At 57.5% G+C, this 26,681-nt stretch overlaps 2 protein-coding genes across 2 annotated transcripts; one reads left to right on the top strand and one right to left on the bottom strand.

The window, feature by feature from the left end:
- Positions 1–314: 314 nt before the first annotated feature.
- VOLCADRAFT_70607 (uncharacterized protein) lies at positions 315–9,708 on the top strand (the record flags this gene model as incomplete). Its single annotated transcript, XM_002959202.1, has 20 exons — positions 315–455; positions 592–636; positions 1,074–1,280; positions 1,495–1,665; positions 2,175–2,275; positions 2,655–2,775; positions 3,101–3,153; positions 3,463–3,661; positions 3,961–4,020; positions 4,266–4,434; positions 4,894–5,023; positions 6,111–6,177; positions 6,265–6,438; positions 6,694–6,775; positions 7,028–7,137; positions 7,761–7,850; positions 8,187–8,354; positions 8,712–9,042; positions 9,385–9,452; positions 9,658–9,708. Coding segments are annotated over 20 exons (2,538 nt in total), but the record flags the coding sequence as incomplete, so codon positions are not given.
- Positions 9,709–12,858: 3,150 nt separating this feature from the next.
- Positions 12,859–22,973, bottom strand: VOLCADRAFT_120116 (uncharacterized protein; the record flags this gene model as incomplete). Its single annotated transcript, XM_002959197.1, has 15 exons — positions 12,859–12,997; positions 13,352–14,212; positions 14,359–14,459; positions 15,543–15,579; positions 15,791–15,877; positions 16,671–16,753; positions 17,158–17,228; positions 17,544–17,622; positions 18,029–18,123; positions 18,742–18,906; positions 19,364–19,587; positions 20,720–20,823; positions 21,175–21,310; positions 21,524–21,701; positions 22,424–22,973. The coding sequence occupies 15 exons, from the start codon at positions 22,971–22,973 to the stop codon at positions 12,859–12,861; spliced, it is 2,910 nt and encodes a 969-aa protein (XP_002959243.1).
- Positions 22,974–26,681: the final 3,708 nt, after the last annotated feature.

The following is a 26,681-nucleotide window of genomic DNA, read 5'->3' as shown; positions in this document are numbered from 1 at the left end:
GACGTAGCTGTTGAAATGGATCTGCAGGCTACCCTAGGACTAACGAACGCCGTGGAACTTAACAGTCTTCAACTGTTCCCACCATTATACTCTGTGGATAGACAGTAAAACTCTGTTCCGTGTCATAAGACTTGCACTTTACCTTCGGTCTTAAGTAGGTTTTGGAAGTTTGTCGTTCGTTGCACAAGGCGGCGCCGCTCCCGTTATGTTGCCGAGAAGTTATCAATTGAGCTAGGCATCTAACACAAGCTTAATTGAGAATACTCTATTTATAAGCTGGGTATTTTTGCGGCGATCGCCCCAATATTAGGGCCATGCCGGCAGCGGCGGAACAACTGCAGCTAAAGGCCACATACCGGCCGACAGCTAAGCTGCAAGTATTTTACACGGGAGGTGCCGCTCGGCTCACGCGGGATGGAAAGCTGCTGGCATGCTCGTGCTCCGATGAAGTCAAGGTGCGCAGAGTGTGCTATTCCGCTTTGTGTGGGACCTCAGAACGATATTTAAAACAAGCACGCACTTTTTATGTTTGCTTGCCACTCTTCGTCGCCTCATCTTGTCCGCCCCTTCCCCCGACGATGTCCCCTGCAGATTGTGGAGTTTACCACGGGAGCTGTCCTTCGTTCCATCAAGCCGGTGAGAACCCCTCCCCGTGGAACTCAGGGATGCAGTAAGATACCCCACTGCATGCGGAGCCGCTAGGGGTGCGACCTGCTCTGCACTGGGCTGATTTGGGTTTACCGTGCCCTTGCCGTGTCGGAGGGCACACAGGCGGGTCCCCCCTTCGTTTTCGGCGAGGTCCGCACCCCCCTCCCACACTGTCACACTCCCACCCTCGTCCCTCTTTGCTGGAGGGTCCCTGCCTGCTTACCTGTCAGCAATGGAGTACCCTGCCCTGTCCTTCCCGGTCAAGTCTCCATGGATTGGTGTGCTTTCCGCCCCTTCCTGCCGCTCCCGCCTTTCAGCTGCCTTTGTGCCGCTGATCGGTCTGAGCTCCCCCCCTTGCTACCGCACCGCCTCTGCATATTGTCCCACCTGTGCTCGTACTCTTCCCGCACACCCCCGGAGGGCAGGACGGTGAGGCGGTTACCGCGCTGGCCGTCAGCCCGGACTGTCGTACACTGGTCGTCGCGACGCGTTCTCTTTATGTCCGTGTGTACGACATGACGACCGGCGCACAGCTGCGGAACTGGAGGGGACATAAGGCCCCGGTGGCAGATCTTGCCATCGACGCTTCGGGAGGCTACGTGGCTACGGCCTCCGCGGATCGCTCTGTCAAGGTACGACTGGCGGTTGGTAGCCTGTGACGGTTGGTAACCGGTTGTTAAGGCAGTTGACTTTATCGGCGTCGCGTACGGGGTCCAAGAGGTCGCATGATGCCCCCCCGCACACGTTTACTTTCCCGCCCACACTGAACGAGGTCGCCGCTGGTGCCGCTCACCCCGCGCTGGTGGGTTGTTCACCCCCACTGCTCGCCGCTCCTCCCCGCTGCAGGTTTGGGACATTGCGGGTGGGTTTTGCACGCATCACTTCCCCGGGGGTCACGGCGGGGTGGTGCTGCGGGCCATGTTCCACCCCAAGAACCTGCAGCTCTTCACGGCGGGGGATGACGGCTCCGTGAGGGTGTGGGATCTGGTGGACAAGAGCTGCGTGTACGACCTGAAGGTACGACATAAGGCCTAGCTGCCTGAAGGCGCGGTCCCATTGGACGTGATTACGCGATATTTGGGTTTGGGGAGGTTGTTGGTTGGGGGGTGTGAGGGAGTGAGGGGGACTTGGAGGACGGCCACGATAGAGCTGGGGTCTGAGATCGGCTGGCCAGGGGGCGGTACTGGGAGGGTACTCCTCCTCCTCCTCCCCCCCCCCTTCTCCCCCCTCCTGTGTTCCTGTAGCTTCACCGCGCCGCGTCATTCCCCATCATGTGAGGGGGCTGTTACCATTTTGCTTGTGTTTCTAAGGAGGCCCCTGTTCACACTTGCACACATCACTCCGCTGCACTCACGCACCAGGGAATCAGCTGCGTGCGCCCAGAGCCACCTGCCGCGCACGGCACCTGACACCCCCCAGGTTGCCTTTCGCGAGGTCCCCCGCCCCCCCCTCTTCTTGGGACAGGAACTGCGTCGGCAGTTGACTCTTTTTTGCCTTACACGATTTCCCTCCCTCTGCCCCTGCAGTCCCACTTCAGCGCGGTCACCTCTCTGGCTTTGTCCCCGGACGGCTGGCTGCTGCTGACCGCGGGGAGGGACAAGGTGGTGGTGGTGTGGGACCTGCGCAGGTGTGTGGGGGGAGAGATGGGTGGGGGCTGCCGTCCCGGGAGGGGTGAGGGGAGGGTTGGAGAGAGGGAGAGTACGGCTTAGTACAAATAATGTCCATGGGGATGTGGAGTCCTTAGTAGGGTGAGAGCGGAAGATCAAAATCCCCCGGACGAGACACGGGTATTGGCGCGCAGCTGTCAGCACCGCAGATCATACGGACCAATAAATAACCCCTGCCCCGTGCACACCCCCGCCCCACCCGGGGGCCCCATTTGCGAATAAAAATAAATACCCACCATTCATATCCACGATTCCACATTTCAAGGATTCACACTAGAAGCTTTGCAGTTGACACCTGCCAGATTGCGCATGTGTCCCGGGCCCCTGACATCCCCTCAGCGGCAGCAAGGTGGCCACCGTGCCTGTGTATGAGGCGGTGGAGGGGTTGGTGGTGCTGCCGCTGGGGGCGCCCTTCCCTGGAGTGCCCAGACATGCGGTGGACACCGCGGCGCTTATCAAGGTGGGAGCTGGGGGGGGCCCACCCAGGGGGGTGACGGGTCGTATGTGGGGAATGGATACGTGGGAGGAGGGGGGAAAGAGCCATATAGCCTGCTTGCTTATAAGTCGCCCGCACCAAGCTCCTTGGGCCAAGCCATTGCCAGCCCCTCATCCTCGTCATGTACGTGTGTATGTACGTGTGTGTGCGGCCCAAGGAGAGGTCTTCGCGGCCCCCACCCTCTTCCGGCGGCCCCCTCTGCTACTGGCTTCTCCCCCGGTCCCCGCGGGCCTCTTGTCCGAGCTGCCGGTGTCTCCGCCCCCCTCCCCGCCCCCCTCACCCCCTCCAGGGCGCCAAGAAGGTGGTGCACTTCGCCACAGCCGGCGAGAAGGGCGCCATCAAGTGAGTGAGGAAGGGGTGGGACGGGATAGGAGGGGGGACTTGGCGGGATGGGGATGGAGTGAGGAGCGGCGGAGGCGTCGGCGGGATGACAGCCCCCTGCCGCTCCAGGGCCGCGGTGCTCATGGTAGTATCGGATCAGAGCACCATAACGCGTAAGTGTGTACATGTGTGTATACCTGGTCCGTCTTTGTGATCTTCAGATGATGTTCAGATATACGTATTGTCCGGATGATCTTTGCAGCGGAAGCGGCGCCAGGCTGGGCCCCTCCTCGGCCCCCCGTCCCACCCCCCCACCCGTCTTTCCTCCAGGTTGTGGCGTAGCGACACGGGTTCTTGCGTGAGCGAGGTGGCCCCGGAGGTGGCGGTGGCGGGCAGTGCCGCGTGCGAGCTGACCGACCTGGCGCTGCTGCCGGCGGGGGCGGCGGGGGCGGCCTCCGCGGGCTCGGCACTGGGGCCCGGGCTGCTGGCGGCCACTGCGGATGCCAGACTGCTGTTCTACACCCCCCAGGTGGGGACTGCAAGACGGGGGTGGGTGCGGGTGGGGATGGGATAACTGGTCGCCGCCTTCCCCTCGTCACCTTGCCTGCCCTCATCCCTATGTGGGTGGATGAGAGGGGCCATGTCCGAGGAAGTAGTTCCCTCGGAGTTCCATGACCTCTCCTCACCCCCACCTCCCCGTGTACCACCTGGCGCCCCACACTTCCCCCGGCCCTCACCGCCCCCTCTGGACTCGCACCCATCGACTGCCGCGTCACCTGCTATGTCCGTGCCTGCCCCCACCTCCCCACCTCCCCCCGCCTCACTCAGGACGTGGGGGGCAACCCCCGGCTGGTGCTGTCCAGGCAGCTGGTGGGGAACCAAGACCAGGTGCGTGTGGCGGGTGTGAGACGTGTCATGGCGGGGATGTAGGGCCGGACGACCGGAAGGGGTAGGGGTAGGGTGGTGCTCATAGGGTCCGGGTCGGAGGGTGCGGATGGCGGACACGTAATCGCAGGCAGAGCAATACAGTAGTGCGCGCCGTACCACGTCATGTTACGCCGTACACGTGCCACATTTTGGTTCCCCTCCGTTCCTCTCATCACCTGTTGTACCACGTCATGTCGTACGCTCAGGTGACTGACCTGCGTTTCGTGGGACCACCTGCCGAGCCCTCCTTGCTGGCGGTGGCTACGAACAGCGAGACTGTACGACTATACGGCATTTCCAATCTGAGCTGCGCCGCCTCTTTGGTGGGCCACCGGGACATCGTGCTGTGTTTAGACGGAGGAGCCGCCACGGGGGGTGAGCGGGTTCAGGCCGGCAGCTTGCACTTGCGAAAATCTGGCCCTCTTTCCGGCTGCGCAATTATTTGTTTGCTGCATGTGGCGCCCGCGCCCGTGGAATGTGCTGGACGGCTCTGCACCTCCCACGCCCCAACGGACGCCTCTCCCCCGCAACAGCCCCTGCCCTCCCTGGTTGCCGATGTTACCAAGCGCCTGGCTTTGAAGTACCCTAGCAAGCCCTCCACTCTTCCCCCGGCCCTGGCGTCGCTTCCCCACAGGACCAAACACTTCCCTTGCCTGCCTTACACCTTAACCGCATGGTCGTCGTGTTGGTTTCGTTGCGCGTCCCCGCCGTCCCTACGACTATTATTCCCTCCCCTGCCCCCCTCTCTATCAGTGGAATCCTAGTTGTTTTGCAAGTATTTCTATTTTCTAATTCCCCCCTTTCCCCTCCCCCTCCCGCGCCCCCGCTGTCCAGCCCATCCCCCGCTGCTGGCTAGTGGCTCTAAGGACCACGAGATCCGCGTGTGGGAGGCCGCCAGTGGCCGCTGCCTGGGAGTGGGGGTGGGGCATGTGGGGGCGGTCAACGGAGTGGCCATGGCGCGGAAGTGAGCGGAAGGGGGAGGAGGGGGGGGGACTGGGGGGGACGGGGAGGGGGTTCCTTAAACGGGCTTGTGGATGGGCTTCTGGGGTGAACGGGCCCTCAGGCTGGTGTTCAGGGGGGTTGTACGACAGGAAGGAGATGTGTGTATATGTATGTGTGTTGAGGGGCGCGTAGGGGAATGGAGCGGAAAGGGATTATGGAGACGTGGTGAGGCTTTGGAAGCGGGGACGGAGGGAGGGAGGGAGCCATGGCAATCTATGCCGCAGTAGTTTGTGTTTATGTCGGGGGCCGAGGATGATCCGGCTTATCACTTTCCTTTTCCCGAAGCTGAGGGACCTGTACGGCACCCTACGCGGAGAAACAGCCCGGACTGAGGCACCTGTACAGCACAGCAGGCACCACTAGTGCGGCATGTACGTATTACAAACCTACCCGCATTACAAACCAACCCACCCCTGATGTCGGCCAACTGGGAGGTGCCCTCTGCCTCAGTGCATGCGGGCTGATTGGGGACTGTGGTACGTGCTATCATCATCTTAGACTGATGATGTTCTAGTCATCTTCTAAGATTTTACGTGCATGAGGAAATCTGCAGATTGCAGCAGTCACCCGTCCCCACCCACGACACGACCACCCTCCGCCACCCACCCGTCCGCCCAGGACGATCCGTAATGCCCTTTTAAAATCCTTTTCCCGAAGCTGAGGGGCGGTACAGCCCCGGGGCTGAGGCCTGGCAATTATATCTGAGGCGAGCAATTATATCTGAGGGGAACCGGTGGCCGTGTGTGTGTATTGGTGGGCGGGCCGTGAGGTGCTCCGATTGCCCTGCGGAGGTCCACACCTGCCCGCTGCAGCAGCAGTAGCGACCGCGTCTAGCCCGCCAATATGGCTACGTTGAGGCATCTGAGGCTGTACGATACTAACCGTATTAACCAACCAGACAGACAGACAGACTTCCCTTCCGTCGGACCGCAGGGGCCCCACCATCCCATCCACCTGCCTTGGTGGTCACACTCTCCGACTCGTCTTCCATGTGATCAGTTTCTTCACCCCCACGCGCCCGCCCCCTTCCCTCCTCCTCCATCGAGCAGGAGCTCGCGGTTTCTGGTGTCCGTGGGAGCTGACAAGCTTATCAAAGTGTGGGATATTGCTCCCGCAGTTGCCCTGCTAACGAACTCACCAACCGCCAACGGCGGTGCCGCGGCGACCAAGAAACGCAAGGCGGCGGATTCAGCTGCCGGCGAGGCAGCGGCGACGGCGGTGGCGGCCACCGGGCCGCTACAGCTGCGCACGATTGCGGCTGTAGCAGGCCACGATAAGGATATCAATGCAGTGGCGGTTGCACCTAACGACCAGTTGGTTGCAACTGCCAGCCAGGACCGGACAGTTCGCGTGTGGTCGTTACCGGATCTGGTGCAGGTACGACAAACCTCTCTCTACCTCCCTTGCTCATCTTATGTTTAGCGAACGCGTCCATGCTGCACTGGTTTCATATCGGCGTGCATATTACCTGATTGACTGACCTCCTTCAAACCATATCAGTGCTCGCAACATGATGTTCTGGATATTCCAAAGGGGCATCGTGCCCTGCTTTGCAGAACAGATGCAACAGTGTACACGGGTCATTGCTGTTTTTACTGCACATCCGGACGTCGTCGTACGTTACGGCCACAGGTGAAGGTTTTGCGGGGTCACAAGCGCGGCGTGTGGACGGTGGAGTTTGCCCCTCTGGAGCGCGCACTACTGACGGCTTCAGGTAGGATGCTGTACGTTACGGCATTGTAGTGCCCTGTGGCCGCTGCAAACCATCCCTTCCATCCGCTTTCGCTCCTCTCCCTCCTGCCGCCTCCTTTTGCAAAGAATTCCTCTTCTGCCTCCCCCATCCTCTCTCCCCTCCTTCCCTCCCTCCCCCCTTTCCTCTTGACGGCGGCAGTTCGCTCCGTGTTTCCTTGCATATGATTCCCTTTCTTCCTCCCGGCTCCCCCGCTTGCGCCCCTGCCCCCCTCAGGCGACAAGACCATCAAGCTGTGGTCCCTGACTGACGGCAGCTGCATGCGGACCCTGGAGGGGCACACCGCGTCAGTGCTGAGGGCCACCTTCCTGACCGGGGGAACACAGGTACACATAGCAGGTGCTGGTCGCCAAGGACGTGTGTGTACGGGACGTGTGGACGTGCGTGTTTGGAGCAGTGCATCTCGCTTGTTTGGGTCCGGCGTGCACGTGCCTACGTGGATGGCCCTTCATCACTAGATGTACTGCACTCCGGGACCCGCGTCGCTCCTCCCTGGACCCCGCGGGTGGGGCCATTCCACCCTGCACGCAGGGAGCAGCTGTCGTTTGAGCAACCCCACCCCTTGGCAGTGATGTCCCTGTGGCGGTGGTGATAGTGCGGTCCATGTGCGGATGCCTAGACGCCCTAGATGCTCGCAAACCCTTCGAGCGCGGCCTGACCTTGTCGGTATGTCCGTATGCATGTCACAGACTGGTGCATCAGTAAGTGAAACCCCAAACCCTAGCGTGTGCCAGCTGATGTACATGTTTGTGTTGGAAGGAGGGAAAGCGCGGCTGCAATGAAGCGGTGATATAGTACGGTGAGTGAACTGGGGCTTTGATGGAGGGCTGCGGAACACAAGGGCGGTGAAGTGGATCGAAGACCTCCGCGCAACTCTCTCTTTTACAAACCTACCTTTTCACGTCGCCGTGCACCGTATGCCCGTACTTTCCCGTACGGCTGTGTTCAGATCCTGAGTGCGGGTGCGGACGGGCTGCTCAAGCTGTGGAACGTGGCCAGTGGGGAGTGCGTCAACACCTTTGACGAGCATGAGGACAAGGTAGGCGGGTGAAGTCCTGTGAGTTTATTGGCTGCTCTGGGGGGACACGGAGTACTGTAGTGTACTGTAGTGTAGTGTACTGTAGTGTACTGCACTGTAGTGTACTGCACTGTAGTGTACTGCACTGTAGTGTACTGTACTGCAGTGTACTGTAGTTCGGGTTGCCCGTGAGTGGCTGTGGTGGAAAGTGAGGAAGGGTTCCGCGGCGGGCTGGGGTGCTGGCAGTGGATCGCAGCTTAGAAACCTCCTTCTTTTCTCACATTGCCGCGCTCATGTTGGGTTTCAGCTAAGAAAACTGCAACCCCGCCCCGCTCCGCCCTGCCTTTCCGTGTGCAGGTTTGGGCTCTTGCCGCTGGTGGCAGTCAAGAGGGGCTGGTGGCCACGGGGGGGGGTGATGCCCTGGTGTGCTTGTGGGCTGACAGTACGGAGGCGGACGCGGCGGCGGCGGCTGCAGCGGAGGAGGAGCTCGCGGAGAGGGAGCAGGACCTTCAGAATGCACTGGCGGTGAGCGGGGTGGAAAGAGTGGGGCGAGGGAGCTGGGGGACCACCTGGGGGGATGGGGGCGGGGGTAGAGGGGGGCTGTAGGTACAGCCAACCAGGATGCATATGCATGGCGGGAGGTAGACGGGCGCTAACCGGGTGCTGTTTGGAAGCTGTACGGGATTTTCCGTATGTGAGGAAAGCACCTGGTAGGTGGGGCTGGGGCTGAGGAGCAGGGGGAGGGTAAGGAGACATGCAGACACGGGGCTGCCCTGGGAGGTGGCGCAGGTGGCGGGGATGCAGGTGTGCTCGGGAGCACCTGGTTTCGATCCGGGGCGTGAAGGACCCCCTCCCCTTTTTCTGTCTTGACCGCCCTCTCAGGACGCCAACTTTTCCAAGGCAGCCCGCCTGGCCTTCAGCCTCAAGCACCCCGGCCGCCTGCTGTCCATCATCACTCGCGCTGCCACAGCCACCGCCAACATTAATACCGACCCGCGGCTCACTTCCGCCGCCTCTACCTCCTCCGCGACTGCGGGCCCTCTGGGACACCTGTTATCGGGCCTCGTGGGCGCCATGTCCGATGAGGACCTGCGCACCTCCCTGGAGTACGTCCGGGACTGGAACACCAATGCCAAGCACTGCCATGCGGCTCAGGCGCTGCTGGGGGCGGTGCTGAGGATGCATGGGCCGGACAAGCTGCTGGCAGTGCAGGGTGGGTGCTAGGCGCGCTAGGGGTGGGTGCGTGTAGCGGTGGCTGGGGACTCACTTGACGGCAGGGCCCCGGGTGTTGGTGTTGCCTGCTGCGTCGGGGTTGGGCCACGTTGAGAATGCCGCCGCACCGGCAGTGGCAGCTTCCGCAGCTCTGGCTCCTCCGCCACTGGCCCGCCGCTCCGGGCCTTACCTTGTACCGTTCCTCATCTGCCATCATCTAGTTTCAGGCCGCCTCCATGTTATCGCCAGGACTCTCCCACCCCTCTATCCACACCCACTGGGCCGCAATTCAGTCCCTCCTCCGTAACCAGTCCTAAGCTGCCAGGTGCCCCTTCCCCCGCAGGTCTGAGCGAGCTACTGCGGCAGATCTCAGTGTACAGTGGCCGCCACCTCTCGCGTCTCGACCGGCTGGTAAGGGAAGAGGGTGAGGGGAAAAGGAGTAGCAGCTTGGTTGTGGAGCACGCCGTGCTACCTGCCAATTGCACCCTGACACCCTTGTCTCCAAACCACTATCCACTATACATTCACTACCAGGCGTGCACACGCTGCATGCATGCTAAAACCGACAACCTGTTCTAAGGAGTTCCGTTCCCACCCCCACCCCGCCCGCGCCCAGGTTCGATCCACGTACCTGGTGGACTTCACTCTGGAGTCCATGGGTGTACTGGGGGTGGGCACTGGGACGGGGGCTGGGGCGGGAGGGCAACTGGAGGAGGCGGATGGCGAGGTGGGTGTGTCGCGGTTGGGAGAAGAGGACGAGGAGGGGGTGCTGATGTCGCGACTCACGGCGGCGGCGCGGGCGGGGCACAAGAGGCCGCGGGAAGAGGAAGAGGAGGACGACGACGGTGGTGATGAGGAGATGCGGGATGGAGGTGGGAGGAATGATGGTCATGAAGGTGGCGATGATGCTGGCAAGGAGGAGGACGAGGAGGATGCAGTAGAGGCGGTGGGCCGGATGGAGGTCGAGGGGGTCCAGGAGTCGGAGTCCGAGGGGGTCCAGGAGTCGGAGTCCGAGGGGGTCCAGGAGTCGGAGTCCGAGGGGGTCCAGGAGTCGGAGTCCGAGGGGGTCCAGGAGTCGGAGTCCGAGGGGGTCCAGGAGTCGGAGTCCGAGGGGGAGGAGGACGGTGAAACCGACGGGGAGGAGGAGGGGACGTCGGAAGAGGGGGAGGACGGACCGCAGTCCCTGTCATGGCGGGTAAGGGAAGGGGCATCCGCAGCAATGGCCGCACGGAGCCCCGCGGTGGCTGCGAGTGGCGGGGGACATAGAGGGCCCTCCGCAGATGACCTGGAGGATGACTTTGAGCTGGTGGGGGGGAGCGATGATGATGAGGAGGAGGAAGAGGGCGGGAAAGGCCGGGAGGAGGCCGACAGCGAGGTTGATGAAGACGGGGAAACGGAGGCCGACGAGGAAGGGCCGCACGCAGGCGCCGGTGTGGATGGTGTGGAGGCGGTTGGCGAGGGGAAGAGCGGCAGCGGTGGCGGTATCGGCAGCGATGATGATAAAGTGATCGAGTCCGAAGAGGCGGAGGAGGAGGAGAAGGAAGTCATGGTGGCTGGCAGCTCCAGTGACGGCGACGGTGAGGTGGCGGCGGCGGCGGAGGAGGACGTGGAGTTGCGAAAGGCGGCGGCAGCGGCAGCAGAAGAGCGGCAGCGGGCCAGCGGTGGAGCCGACGGGGTCGGTGGCAGAGGCACGCGCAGCCGGAGTGCGTCGAAATCACTGACTTCAACACCGATACATGCAGCAGCGGCGGCGGTGGTGGCGGCAGCCCGGGCGCCAGCGACGGCACCAGCCAAGGGGTCTAAGCCGCGTGCGGTGGGTACCGCCGGGACGGCAGCGTCTACTCCTGCGGCTGCAGCAGCTACGAAGCCGGGTGGAAAAGGAAAGGCGAAGGCGCAGACGGAAGCCAGGAGACAGCCATTCGGTCGGTCCGCAAACGGCGGGACCTCCAAAGCGGTGCCAAAGACTCAAGAACGTGAGCTGCAGAAAGTCGCACGTGCACTAGATTTGCCGCCACTGCCGCGTCGAGGGCCTGTAGCCGCCGCCGCTGCCGCCAAGACACCGGCGGTGCCACGGCCCAAGCTTGCAGAGGACAAGGCGCTGAAGCCCTGGATGACACCGAAGCCACCGAAGCCGCAGCCCACGCCCAAGCACGAGCAGAAAGACGTCGAGACGGCCAAGGGGCAGAGTGCCAGAAAACAGCAACTGCTGCCCCGGGCCCAGGCTGTACCAGTGGGAGGGAAGAAGGCTGCCAGTGCGCCGTCAACGCCTGCGGGTGCAGCCGCAGGGAGGCAAGGTGCACGGGCGGCGGGCCCACACGCGGGGTCGTTAACTGGGCCAGCGAAGAAGGCGCGGCGGGCGTGATTGCACACGGGGTGACGTACATGGGGTGGTGTAGCTGCCTGGCGCCATGAGTAACTTGATCTCCGTTGATCTCCGTTGGCTGTATCCTTGGATTTTCTCTCGGGAGAGAGGACGCCTGTGCAGCGATGCTTTTTGTAATGCTCGGGAATCAGTACTTTAGCGCGGCGTTTATTACGTCCGCGGACCTGGAGGGCTATCAGGGGGCTATCAGGCTATCGTCGAGCCAGATATTTTCTGTGCACGGTCGGGAAGCAAACTGACAGCGTTCAAGCGATAATGTCCCTGTATGAAGCAGCAGCATTGATGCGGCGTTAGGCTACCCTCTGGCCAAAGGGTTTAATGACCTGACCGGTCTCTCTTAAGATGTTGAGTGTCCCGCTACCACGGTGCTATCCAAACACACCACGTACGTGAAAGTCGAGGAGCTGTGGGTTGGGAGGAGCTGTGGCGTTGGCTAATAGTTGGGTAAAGGCCAGGTCCAGGTCAGGATATTAAAATGTATGTTTCTGACAACTACCAAGCAATGCATGTTGGACACAAAAACAATAGCCGCAATATATATACCTATTATATACCTATTAACCTCTTTTGTTCGTAACGGTGAATACATCGTCCCGATAGGCGCACGTGGCCAGCCAGCTAGTCAGGTGCGGACACTGGTGGCGCATCCCGCCTCACTTCGCCACCCCACTGTCCAGGCCGGCGCCCGTCATTAGCAAGTGTTGCAGCAGCATCCAGCGGGCTGTACACCTCCAATGCTGTAGCCGTCGCTCATCATCTAGCAGCTACATCCAAACCCAACCCGCAATGTACGTACCAAACGTGTCTATGAATTACGTACACACAGCATGAGACCTCTAATTCCGTCGTTCATCTCGTCAATGACACCTTCAGCGGGGCCCCGGCTTGCTGTGGAGCCGACTAGGTGCCTTCGAACTGAAGCAAGCCTTGTGAGGGCGTAGGTATAGGTACATGTCCCCGTACGGATGGACAATCCAGGCGCAGCCTGCCGTCAATGTGTGCGCAGCCCAGCACCATTCATGGCATCTTTTTCTTCCGTTACGTGATCTTCGCTCTTTTCCATAAGGTTACCCAACCGCGTACATAGGTCCATACCTGCTGCACCGACTTGCCGGGACTGCCAACTAACAGCGACACCATAACTTCCTCGTGCCTTGCAGGGACAATATTCCGGATAATCCACTAAGGTCAGACGGTATCTTAGTACTCAGCACCGCGGGTGCGGTCGGAGGAGGCTTTGGCCCGCCGTACTACTGTTTGTTACACCACACTGCACTGTACGCACTGAACGGCAAGCAATAAATACATGCGTGTCCTGGACGGTCTAGAGCGAGACTGAATAGCTCTTCACTGCCTTGCCTATCGGCAGCAGGATCCTAGATGATGTATGTTGCAACGACCTATATCTTCCAAGGCTCTCCGGTCACTCTCCGGTCACAGCTGACGGGTGGCCCATTGAATCATGTCCACGGGGTCCAAGTCCTCCACGTACTGCCGGTAGGCCTGGTAGTTGACGTGGCGGGGGATGGGGGGCGGCCGCCACACCCGGCTGTTCCGCACCGCACAGTCGTTTCTGCAGATAGGCCGGTGATCATGCAGTGCATTGAATTGCCAGGTGCCAGTTCCGTTGGATTGAGAGCCACGGTGCCAGGGTACAGAGTATGGGCAGTAGGGTGGGGGGCCCTATGCTATGGGGTGTGGCCCGCTTTGATGTCTATGTCACCTGACAGCCACCCGTTCAAGCATAGCTATGGAGGAAAGGTTAAGGTGCATGGTGAAGAAGTAAGCGATGCTCCCAGGAACGCGGGGCAATAAAACCCAAAGCTTAGGAGAACCCTACTAGGGGGTTGCTTGCTCCCGTGTCCCGCCGTCTACTTCAGCTTCATACATGTCGTAGCGCCCGTACAGTTGGGGCCCAACAGCTCACCGATGCCAGGCGCGTCGGAAGCCGTCAAGCTCCACCATCTGCTCTTGGAGACGTCGGCCCCTTCGGCGCACTGCGGCCGCATCGGGCGCGTCGGCCAGTGTGGAGCCGTTGTATTCGCCGCCACCACATTGAGCTGCCGCTGCCACATCCGCATCTCCCCCAGCCGCCAAGGTGACGGATCCTTTGCGCTCCAGGCCCCCTTCTGCATCTCTGTCATTGGTTTCCTCTCGTAAAGCCGTCTTGGTGGAGGACGACGAGCTCTGTGGTTTGTAGCGCCGGCTTCTTGCTGGGTCCACCACTGGCTGGGTACCCATGGGTCGGCCCAGTTGGCCGTTCAGCACCAAGTCCAACATCGCCGGATGCAGCTCCTGCGACAGCTTTGACTTTTCCAGAAAGTCCACGCGCTCGAGTGGGGCTCCATTCTGCTGTCGATTTTCCTGCTTACGCCCCCGTGCCCTCTCCCGCTCCCGCTCCAAGGCCCTTTCAGCAGGAATACCGGATCCAATTGGTCCAGCATGGTCCGCGACATCCTCCAGCTGCGTCAATTCCAGCTGGACGTCCGAAGCCGCTGAGGGTGCAAGCTCAGGAAGCCGTTCCTCCAGTCGGCTGAGCTCGCTCGGTTTGCGCTTCTCCTCGTGTCTGCTGTTGGACAGATTGTAGTGGTTCAGGTTCTGGAGCAACGTACGGCTGCGGCGCACGGCCTTGCGGACGGCCGTTGCAGGGGAGGCACCGCCCGGGGGAGCTGAGACTGCTATGGTGATCGGGTTGGGTCCAGGAATGAGGCTGCCGGTGGCTGGGCCGTAGTCGAAGGGCGCGGGCTTTTTGATGGACTTGGGAGTGCGCTGAATGTAGATATTGTAGCTGCGGGGTGGTAGGGCGGGGGTTGAGCTGGGTCACTGGTCACGTCCCACTTCGTGTTCATCCCGATTGTGGGCCGAAGTTACGAAATTGGCACTGGTAAGCGGATGCACCCCCCCAGACGCACGTCCTTCCACTAGTTCACCTACCCGTCCCAATCGCCCGTGAAGTTGGCGGCGGCGTTCCAGAACATGACGCCTGCCAGCGGCCCATTGCGCTTGGCACTGTTTATGAGCATCTCGAAGGTAATCTGCAACCCAGTAAACGATCAATCGGCAGGTGGTGGGTTGATGATTGTCGATGGGTGGTGCGGTGACCCCGCCGAAATATGTCATTTGTTCCCCCCCCAGCGCCTTTCACCGGAAACCCGGCTACGTTTTGTACGGTTACGGTTAGCCATTACAATTAGCTGGGTAATATTTTTAGGATTAATAGAGCCAAATTATGAGATTTTGTGGAAGCTTAACTTGAAGTTATTTGCCTGGCATTGGTTTGATCTGGTGACTCTACTGCAATTCCTGGTCCCCAAGGTCTTAGGGTTCGATTCATGGGTAGACCTCGACGTAGGTCGGGAGCACCAAATCATGGCTTCCCCTTAAATGTGTGTCGAGGTCGCAGTTGTTAGGTTTACATTCGCATGCTGGATTGGTGTCGATTGCTGGACCCTTATTTACACTGATAATTTTTTTCATAATCACTCCATTCTCAAAATAATAACCGCTAGATAAATAAACGGCTTTTGCGTTTGCCAATCTATAATTGAAAATTATCATCTCATTATTTCGCTTGGCTATGCGTTATTTAGCAACACGTATTTTTTACCTGGGTGAAATTTTGGATAATTAAGTGTCTGGAGTTCTGGGTGACCAGGAGAAAACGGCTAATTTCCTTCTTGGTTAGGTTTACATTCGCATGCTGGACTGGTGTCGAATGCTGGACCCTCTGCCTCCACGGATGTTCGGGTGACTGGATAAGCTGGGATTCTAGAAGGCAGAATTAACCGCCTAGGACTTTCAGTTGGTATGGCGTAGTACAATGTGGTAATGGTGTATGGTGCTCTACGGTGCTCAGTTTTAGACCAATATCCGAATGTTTGCAATCGGCCCAGAAGCCACCCCTGGCCACCCACTCTGTACAAGCAATAACTTATGACAACGAAGGTATCACGGCTGTGTGGAACAGAGAAGCATCCAGCTCCCCTTGGATGTATACATGAGCACCAGCGGCCATTCGTCTGAGGACTCAGCGGCACGGCTCATTGCGAGCGGTAGCGCAGCGCAGCAGGTGCTGCACAAAGCTTACAGCATGCACCTGTGTTGCATGGGTGGCTCACCTGCAGCAATACACGTCTGTCGTGCTCCCACATTCGCCTGGGGACACGGACACGGCGTGCATGTGTGGGGACGTGTGTGGCTTGGGTCGGTGGGTCTGGCGGGTAGGTGGGGGTTATTGCATTAAAAAGGGCCGAGGTGCTCCCTCCCCATCTATCACTTTAGGCGGGGTCCAACTTTAAGCCATGACATATTCCCAAGAGCAACAGCAGGAAGCCACCAACCTCCAATACCCATAATCCCAACCCACCACCACGTCAGGCCATACTCCTCTAGCAGCAATGGTTTGCCCAGCTGCGCGGCTATCTGTTCGTGAGCCTCTACGTAGCGAGTGAACCTGCTTGCGAGGGAGTATCACGGGAAGGTTTTGTGGTAAGGCGACGCAGGGAACAGGCCACGGATGGGGTGGCTGACGGAGGCAGGGGCGGGATTGTTCCGGAGGGTATGGGCGGTTAGAGAGAGTGGTAGGACGGGAACGCAGTGGCCAGTGTGCATCCATCCGTGGGTGAGGGCTGTCGGGGGGGGGGGCCCCATGCAGGGTTGAGCCCTGGTGGTCTCAGGATGCCATGGCGTCTAGTGGCCGGATGCGGGGTGGCAAACGAGCAGGTGGTTGTGGCATGTGGTGTCTGCAGCCCACGTACACAGGACAGCCTTCTCACTCATACTTAAGGGCCCCTTTCCGGTCCAGTCCTGACGACCTTGGGAGGAATGGAACCACCAGTCGGTGACCCCCTACATGTCATGCAGCAATATTGTCTGTCCAGGGATTTTGAGTTTTAGTAAGCGCCGGACAAATCGTAGACCCCCCATATGGCGCACATCACAAGACACGACGTCGACGGTCAACCAGTGTTATTGCGCCGTACATGGAGCTTAACCCTGCGGGGTGGCCCAAAGCCCTCATTTCTAGCACCCCTCTAAAAACTACCAACATTACTATCACGATCAACGTCTCATAGGGTTAGCATGCGGGGGGCAATGTATCTGCGGAGGGAAACGGCGATGCTCATCCAGTGTTGTTGGAGTGTCACGCTTGCGGCGAGTATGCGACGTCTGTGGATGTTCGGCAAGTTCCAGCTTGCGACACGACACGATGCATGACACTTGGTCTCATGGGCTGTCAGGCGCACCAGTTGATGTAGCAGACGAAGTCGCACTTCACCCAGTTGGTGTCATTGCGCTTGGGGTCCGGGTTAAAGGGCAGCTCCTCAACCTAATAGGACGAACAAAACGTAACACGACAGGTCACCCAGCTGCATCACGTTAGCATGGCTGTTACAAGGCGGAGGGCAAATGTGATACCAAACGATTTCAGGCCGAAAATGCGACTATGTGACGCGTAACGTGAGCCCCACGAGGGAGGATGGGGCCCACTCGCCATGGACCTTCTTAGGACAGGTGGAACCCCCGGGACCCTGAACCAGGACATGATAAAATTTGGGAAGTGCTCCTCTAGCATCCCGAGAGACCTTTCCAGCGGATAGCTGCTACAATCGGGATTTCGCAATTAAGCTGCTACTGCCGGCTGCCGCATGGCAGAAGGCTGGACAAGCCCCCGAAGCTGCGTGCATATATTCCCCAAGGAACTGCAAAACTTGATGCCGTACCATGCCGCACCTGCCGTTCGTACACGTGTATACAAGCAAAGTCATGCTCCTTCATGGATACGGTGGCAACCCAGTCCTCCCCTGCACATGAGTTGTGCGAATGTATATAGCAGTACGGGGCCCTAACCAACATGCGTGCACATGCGAAAGGCAGGTTATGGCAGCTGAGACAACAAAGGGCGTCGCCCAATTTGTGAGGGTTACTCCCCGCAGGAAACCGCGGATCGCACCCTCTCCAACGGTGACAGATTCCCATACTGCAGCCTAATGCGTAGTAGTATCGAGCCGATGGACGCAATACCGTCCCCCACTAGTCACCCAGCTCCAATCCATAAACTCTATCCTTCACACCCTGCGCACTCTTATTTTCCTCAGTCAGCCCGCCCTTTCCCTCACCCTCGCATTGCGCGCCTGCCCCCGGGTTGAGCAAGTGCAGGTTTGTGGCGGGATCCGGCATGAAGTAGCCCTCACTGCCCTGCGGTGCGTGTGTGTATGTATGTCCATAAAACAGGCCAACTAAGAATCGCCTGAGTTCATTGGATGGACCGAGAAGGAAAACACCTCCAGCAGCCCGACCCCACGTGCAGTGCAGGTACAGATGCGAATGCACGTGTGTATGCCTCACATGTCCTCACAATGACACCCCAGTGGTTGTGCAGGCAGGTAGTTTGTTTTAGCAGTTAGCAGGAGGAAGGTGGCGGGAAGTAGGTGGAAAGCACGATGATGTTATCAGCAGCTCCTGTCACGAAACAACACCAGGCGATGCTTAGCCTACACTGTCGCGGCTGGCGGCACTCTATCTCAGCCCTTCTAGCTTCCCCAGCTGAAATCCCCAATTGCCTCCTAACCACAACGACACGAAGCGCCCAAACTACCCACACCTGTGTGATGAGGTGGTTGGGGTCTATGGATCTCAAGTACGACGCCATCTCCCGCAGCCAGTCCAACTTCACTGTCAGCTGGGAGGCATCGCATCCTGAGGGGAGGCGTGGGGAACGAAAGAACGACGATGCAGGTAAATCAGGGGAACCATGAAACCCCCACCCCTAACATTTAAAAATACAGCTGCCGACGTCGAAAGCACCAACGGACGGAATCCGACGCAAGGATGACGCAACTGACCGTAATCCCGGAGCCTTGCTCTAAGAACTTTAGCGACATTCGTATGCTGCGTACAGGTAGCCGCCTTCAGCACGTTAATCTTTAGCACAGTGTACGAGGGTCGTCATTGCCAATGGAGTGTAGTGGCAGTGGCCTTGTAGGAGAAGAATGATCGCCTCGGTCTAAAACGTGCCTTTACATGTGGGGTGTTCCCGCTCCGAGGCAACGTGATGCAGCTACGCCAAACGTTATGCAACTTCGACCGATCGATCTGTGTCATGATGAGTGAGCGATCACGCGACCCCTCTCGTCTGTAAGGATCCCTCGCCCATAGACCCCATAGACTTTCAGGCCTATCTATCATATACCATGGCACGATCTATAGACCATATATCTTGAGTCTATATACGACCTATTTATCGGCCCTATCTATTATATGATGACCCTGTCTGTAGACCATATAAAATCTACCGACGTTATCCTCACGACGCACCTGGGCAACGCGGCTCGTTCATGACGTCCCATCCCAGTATGGCGGGGTCGTCACGGTAACGGAACCCGCTGTAGGCGTTGACCCGGTTGATCACGGCGTCGAAGTGCCGCTTCACCAGCTCCCGTGTGGAACGGTCAGCATAGTAGTCGTAAACCGTCTTGCCGTCTTTCAGGTGCAAGCAGATTGGATGCAGGGTTTGGGGGAGCGTTTGGGGGAGGAAATCAGGGCGGGTACCTGCGTGTGTGTGTATACATGGCAATGCTGCCACTCTAGTATCAGCTTGTGTGAGTGTGTGGGCAGAGGCGAGGGTGCGTGTGTGTCACATAGCGCCTCGCCATCGCAGAGAGAAGGATGCACCTCAATGAGAGCTCAGCTTTCAGCCAGCTGCGCACACGGGCCCGTACCACCCTGATATTCACAGCTAGCGAAGCCCCCGGGCCCCATAAGCCATTTGCATCCTCTTCGCTTTCCTGCAAAGCATTACTGTAGCGATATAGGCACACTCCGGAAAGTAGCAACATACTAATCTTAATCTGATTGCACGGACCACACAAAATTAATTCAACCGTGCAATCATGTCATCGCACATCGTTCGCCGTACAGTTACTCTTGTTGTACCTACCTGCGCTGCCGGTTGCCATGTACAGGTAGTGCTCGGGACCCTTGTATTGCGGCCAAAGGTTGGTGAGCGCCAGAATGACGCGAATCTGGAACTTGGAGGCAAGGTAGATGCAGTAGTCCAGGCCCAGGAACTGGGAAGGTGTGAGAAAATACAAATAAACCAGCTGCATGGATGGCACGAAAGAAAAGGAAAAAGGCTGCCACAGCCATGTAGGGGCCCGGGGCCTGAAGTTCACAGGCAGAAAGCTCCGGGAGCTGGCGGGCAGATGCAGATGCATGTACCGGCCGAATGTGGAGATGAAAGATTAACGTAGGTCCGCACGGGTGTGTTGCTTTGTAGGCCAGCGTGCCTAGGCCTGGGTTAGGGCGAGGCCTCGAAACTGGGCTGACACTGTTTAGAGCCGTTCGAGGGCCTTCGGTGGATCAACCTCCCCTTGTGGCTTCAGAAGCCTCCCCGCTCGTCACAACCTAAGAGAACAGCTTGGCAAGCAAGGCTACCAGCCATTCCATCCGCATCTATGTGCGCTGCGCTTACTTACACACAAGCTAAAATATAATGCATGCTGAGTTTCCAAATGAGGACGGGCGGAGATCCTTGTGAGGGTCTATGCCAAAAACCAGAGGGGAAAGGCCGCCAGGCCGCGGGAAGCAGGAACAGCCCCAGCGGGCACTAGGACGCATAAGCCGCAGGTTCACCACAGCGCGTCTGCAAGCGTAAGTCGATTGGTGCCCCCAATCCCTACTAGCCGCCCCCTGCTGCTGCTCCCTGTCACAGGTACTACGTACCTGGTGGCAGGCTATACATATCGGCGAATCGTGCCTTCACTGGAAAGGCCCGCAAGCTGAGGATCTGTTGAGTTTTGCACGCTGGACAAGGTGAAAGATGAACGTCATGTTCTCCAAGAATGCCCGTTTCATTCTGCATGTCGTTGAGTCCTCGGATGTAGTAGCTGGCCGCTGAAAAGGCCTCTGAAGAGCCTGGCGGAGCGTCTTAGCGCTATTTCTAGACGATGTGTGCCGTAATATTTGCAGCTACAAATAATTAGCCAATATTCTTATATGAATACGATTATGATGAGCCGCACACAAACAAAAACGCCCACCTGGTACACAGCATTTGGCTTACACGCGCGTCTTTTCACATTCTTCGTATCTGATTAGTATGATTGTTCCCTTGCGTCTATTGCTTGGATGTCGGGACTTTTGTGTCTTAGTATGTTCCTAATAGCTTGTGGCTTCTAGGCTTTTGGGCCTCTGGCACTTATGGGCTCGTTACACCTCTCTGGGTCATGCAACTGAGGTATAACACACACACACACATATCAACACTCCCGCTGAGCCCCCCCTCTTGCCGCACCAAGTAACGCAGGCTCTACTTGCCTGGTCTTCATCGTACTCTCCGGGACGTACCGGCAGCCCCTTGTTGAAGGCCCACCAGCGACCTACTCGCATGCCCAGTCGCTGCGGAGGACGGATAGCCATCAGCCAGAGGCATCCGCAGGCGAGATCACGGTTTAGAAAGTAAGGGGATAATGGATAAAACTGAAGGTTTTCTGTGAGTAACGATAGAAAACCGAGGTTTTCTGTGAACTCAAAAGAGTTGGCTGTGTGTGTTGGTACGGCATGTAATGCCAGTTAAGGAAGTCGCTCTGGTGTGTTAAGAGTATTTTTCGGGTTTCGTACCTACATTAGGCCGCCGCTGTGAGGCATTAGATGTCGGATGCCGCCGCGGAATAGCCACATTGCAATCTCACATATTGGCATTCACACTCAACTGCCGGTGTAACCTTTCGTTACATAAGCGCCACTTACCTGCGCTGACTGCATGAAGAGCGCCGCCTGCGTGCGGCCCCACTCATGCTCAAATGTTGCCAAGTTAGGCAACCAGTGTGCGTTAAAGCCGATGAAGTAGAATGGCTTGCCATCCTCGATCATCTGGTTGCCGCGCCTGCAGCAGATAAGAGTTAAGTCGTCATAAAGGTTGGCGACAGGGCTCAAGCTAGATTATAGCACTCGGCGCAGGTTTGTAATAAGCCTTCCGGTTGAGAAGGAAAGTCATATGTCAGAGGGATCCAAACCTAGTACGATCAAACCCGTTAAACCTTCTTGGGTTCATAGAAAGCCGCATTCTGTGTGCACTAAGTACGGCGCCAATACTCACAAACTGATAAAGGCCGATCGAGCTGCTGGCAGCGGGTCGGGAGTCACGGCAGGCGGCCGCAGCAGGATCACGTCGGGAGAGTCGACAGCACTGGTGGGCCGCGTGTACCGGGGGCCAGTGGCAACCACAGCTGCGGGTCTGCCACTGGAACGAGGCGGTGGCGGTGGTGGCGGTGGTGCTGGTAGTGGTGGTGGTGGCGGCGGTGGTGGTGGTGGTGGTGGCGGCGGCGGCTGTGGTGGTGGTGGTCGCGGCGGCGGCGGCGGCGGCGGTGGTGGTGGTGGCGGCAGCGGCGGCAGTGGCGGCGGCGGTGGTGGCGGTAGTGATGGCGGCAGCAGCAGCAGTGGCAGTGGTGGTGGTGGCGGTGGCGGTGGCGGCGTTACTGGCAGTGTCATCGGGTTCAGGCGATTGCCGCTCTGCGGAGATATGGGCAGCTCCACAGGTCGAATGGGTAGTGCTGGTGCTGGGATTCCTGGTGAAGGGGGCAAATCGACCGCATGGGGATAACGAGCGCGAGGGCCATATCGCGTGAGACCGAATGCGGCAAATTGAGTTATGTACGCGTCATGGGCCGTACGGGAGACATCGCAGTAAATGAGAACTATACCGCGCTACTTGCGTGGTCTTGCATAAGCTGACACACCGGACGCATAGCTGGTAATTGGGACACATGAAATGGATACACGTACATTCCACTCCCCAGCTGCCCATCTCCCCACCTACCTACCTGCCTGTTTACCTACCTACACGCCTACCTACCTACACGCCTACCTAGCTGCCTCAAGGGAAAGCGGGAGCATACTGTGGGATGCGACCGAGAGAGGAAACGGAACATCAAACCTCTGCAGAGTGATGCCCCCAGCCCAACATGTCAATTATTTAGCATAGCATATACTCACGCACCTGGACGTTCAATGGCTGCCGTACCTGCTGCCATGTCAATCGCATTACCAGCTGCACCTGCATCAACTGCGCCAATCGTTGCACCTACATCAGCCACATTAGCCGCAGCCGCATTAGCCTCAGCCGCATTAGCCGCAGCCGCGTTAGTCGCAGCAACTGATGCGACCCCATCAGCCGCTGCACGTGTATCAACTGCATCGACCACATCAACCGCATCAACCGCTGCGCCTGCATCAACTGCATTCACCGCACCAGCTGCAGCAACCCCGTCAACCGCTGTACCTACATCAACGGAATCAACGGCATCAACCGCACCAACCACAGCAGCTGCATCAACCGCAGCAGCTGTATCAACCGCAGCAGCTGTATCAGCCAAATCAACGTCTATTGCAGCAAGTCGTCCTACCGCATCATCATCAGCCGCTTCGGTGGGTAACGGCCTGAAAAACAATTGTGCCTGAGCCCCAAGGGGCCCTTGGCATGAGGCCACGCTGAGGACGATGAGCAGCAGCAGCCGTAACAGCATCCGGGACGACAATGAAGGCAACATCGCTATAGCACAGGGCATCGGAAGAGATCCCAGAGTGCGAGAAACGCTGGTGCCAGCAGCCGAGCAATTGTGAACCCGGCTGGTGCCCGTGGCGTCCCTTCTCCCAAGCGTTTCTGCCACTACCACTTCCACACCAAGTTCCTCAGCAGCAGGTTCGGGTAACACTTCCTTGTGTGGGCGAGCTTCAGGGGTGGCGGGCAGGTACAGCCCCCGGAGCCTTGCAGGGCAGCTGGCCACCGCCGGCGCCTTAAGTGGCGGTTATCGGCGAGGTGGTGAGAGACCAGGTGGGGGTACAGCGATGGAGCCAGTAGCGTGCCTAGCTTGAGGCCCCTAGCTGAGAACACCTATAAACGTGGTGGTTGGGGTGCTGCGGGGTTTGGGGGAAGGGAGTTGCACTTGTGGACACGACGACGGAATGGTGGGCGGCTGACTCGGCCGACGGGCAAACTGGGCTCCGCATAGGCGCAATGGTTCGAAGCTTACCGACTTGTAGTTGTTTGTAGAAGGTAGCCTGGTGTGGGATGGTGCCAGCAGGGCTTCCAGTTTCTACCCTGCTATTATGTGCATCGGAAGATTGCGGTGGGGAGGCACTAACAAGCAGGACTAAGCGAATGCATACAGCAGAGAGGTGGTCATCAGATGCGTACTTCGAAGCGATTTCGGTAAGTCCGTAACCCTTTGGCAGGAGTTGGTTCGCGTAATCGGTTGATGGCATGACAGTAGGGTCACCAGGTCCAGGTCAGGAGATAAATCCTTGCGGTGGAAAGGTCCAGCGGTATTACGTCTTACCTGAATCACGTAATGGAGCCAGGCGGCAGCAGCTGGCGAAGTTCTGCTTGAAGCGAGCAGCCCTGCTGGATGGATATAGACGGTCGAGATAGTCGTTGGCGCGTTTGAAAGGTTCACATGGGCGGCGACTGTGTGACATGCATCAAGGTTCCTAGTTAGCGAGCCACTGGGAAGTTGTCTTAATAATTGCTAAGTCTGCTTACACCATTCCTTTGGTCAAGGTGTTTTTACGGGGCTGCTCATTTGGGACCACTGTTGGGACCAAGTTGATGCTTATTAAATGTTTGTGCGAAGAACCATGATACTATGCCGACTTCACCCATCAGCGTGGCAAACGCAAAAATCTTTTTCGGATATGGGTCTGTCGCAACGTTGCGACAGTTCACTGTGTCCAACTGCTGCAGGTTCGCGCTTCCATCCTACGCACCAAGACATGACAGGTCCTTGGAGCGGCTATTTTGAGAAGGTTGTGGGACACCCGTACATTATTTAATAACCAAGGGTGATGGGTATGTCTAAATCTAGAGGAAGCTTTCATATGTATTAGCAGGGCTGGAGCTGGTGGCAAGTAGTTGACTGTAAGGAAGTGGCCCATAATGTACCCGTGTCAAATTGCTGCAGCTGCAGCAAGCTGGCTAGGCGGGAAATAGGCCTGAATATGCATTGTTGTACTTAGCTTTCGTTTGTCTGTCGAATTGGAAGTTTCTGACTCGACGCATCCGTCGATTGCAACGCTTTTTAAGACATTGCAAGCCCTGAAATTGCGACCTGACTGATGACATCGTAAAAGAGATAATGCAAGAGGTTACCAATTACTTACAGTCAGCCCAATAATTTTGAAACTCTTAGGGGGTGTTTCCACTTGGATTAAAAGTCGCGGATTAAGGCTTAATCCGTCGCATATGGAAACATCGCGCGGATTAGGACGGATTAGGCGGATTAAGGTTGGCGCGATTAGTTAGAGATTTCCGTCCGTATTCACGCGCTTCGCGGATTAATTATAGATTAATATGCTATGAAATGCGAGCTTTCTGCTTATACTAAAAGCTCAAACTTGGTGCGAAAAATTTGCTACCTGGTGGCCACCAGGTATCAAATTGACAATCTCGGATTAACACTTTTCACGACGCCTCATAAAAAGCCTGAGTGATAGGTTGGAAGGTTATCCTTTATAAAGGCTGTAGGTGTTCCTAGTTTTGTGGAAGCTTTGTGCTTCTTGTTCGGCATTATGCACCACACCGTGGGTGTCGTTCAAAGGTGCTACAAGGCCTTCATGTTGATACTCGATAGTCTTTTAGATGTCTGGCAATACTCGTTTTTGCATTTTATGCACGGAATGAGCAAGTGTCGTACTTCAATCCGTTTCTTAATCCAGACGTATGAAACACTCCGACGGATTAGCGGTGGATTGGCGCGGCTTAAAAATACCTTAATCCGCGACTTTTAACCCAAGTGGAAACACCCCCTTATATATCATAACCAACCCTGATGAATGTGCTGATTGCATCCATAGAATAGGGTGTATTTCCAGTGCGGATTAGCGTTAATCCCTGTGCTAATCCCAGGGTGTATTTCCAGTGCGGATTAGCGTTAACCCCTGTGCTACGTTAATCCCTGTGCTAATCCCAGCATTAATGCTGGGATTAGCACAATCCCTGTGCTAATTAACGTGTGCGGATTAACGCTAATCCGCACTGGAAATATATTGGAAATCCCACCGGGATTAAGCACAATCCCTGTGCTAATTAACGTGTGCGGATTAACGCTAATGCGCACTGGAAATATATTGGAAATCCCACCGGGATTAAGCAGGATTCGCCGGGGGCTTAAGGAATTCCTCAGGACACTGTGTTCTCTATTCAGAGGACTAGCAGGAGTCAGCAAGAGATTAGGAAAGAACATAAATTGAACTTGATGTCCATGTATTTACCTGGAAACTCGTGACAAAAAAGTTATTACCTGGCCCCACCCAGGTAGTAACATTCCGTATCTGGATGAGCGTTCATGGCCTTATATCTTACTCTAATTTCTAGGTAATTCCATATGGATGACGTCATTAGAGTATAATTTGAGGTCGACCTCAAGTAAGCAATATCTGATTTGGTTTGCGCGAAAGGTGCTACTTAAATGTCAGGCCTCATTTACTTTAGAATATCTTTAAGCTATTAAAGCTTAATCACAGTAACGGTACGGTCCCGTAGTTACGAACCATACTCGTTAACTGTACGAGCTCACTTTCTGTTGCGCTATCACAACCTAGCGTAAGACAGCAAGACTGCAGGAATGGAGATGGCGGCAGGTGGGTCGCATTTAATTAAATGCGGCCACCAGGTTGGCTTACAAGCCAACCTGGTGAAGTGCTTCGTCCAGACACTTTCGTATCACTATACCAGTGTTTGAGCGCTCAAGACTCTGCTGTCACCGTTCTCGACTTACGTCTTCGAACTCCGATTTCCCGTACCGCGTCTAACGATCTCGCTCCTAACGCTTAGCCGCCCTCGCCTCCCACGTCCTTGCAATCCAACACTTCCGCAGAAAGTTTTAAAGCCTAAGGTAAGGACGGCTGTTACGTAACATAGGTAGATAGCACGGAGAAATAGATCATGAAGGTCTTTGGGGCGCGCGGGTGCTGCAGTGCCTCTGTTACTTAGGGTCAGCAGTGCTGTCGTGCCGAGGTTGGGTTTTGGTGTTGGGCGCTGGCGCCCTTTCGCGGTGCGTGCCGGACCGTTGGCTGTCTGGTGTGTCGCGCCGCGGTCGGGCGCGCGGCCCCCGTCGCTACGGGCGGCCTGCTGGCCGGTTGGGCCGCGCGGCCACCGTTAGGCTTGGCTGTTTGCTCTTCCTGCTGTGTATACGTAAGGCCCGAGGCAGAGGTGCAATTCTCGCCAAAATCGTCCAAACCACGCCGTTCAGCACCATCGG

The sequence above is a fragment of the Volvox carteri genome (genome assembly GCF_000143455.1).
Source record: "Volvox carteri f. nagariensis unplaced genomic scaffold VOLCAscaffold_134, whole genome shotgun sequence".
Lineage (NCBI taxonomy): Eukaryota > Viridiplantae > Chlorophyta > Chlorophyceae > Chlamydomonadales > Volvocaceae > Volvox > Volvox carteri.
This window is presented reverse-complemented; position numbering and strand designations above follow the sequence as displayed.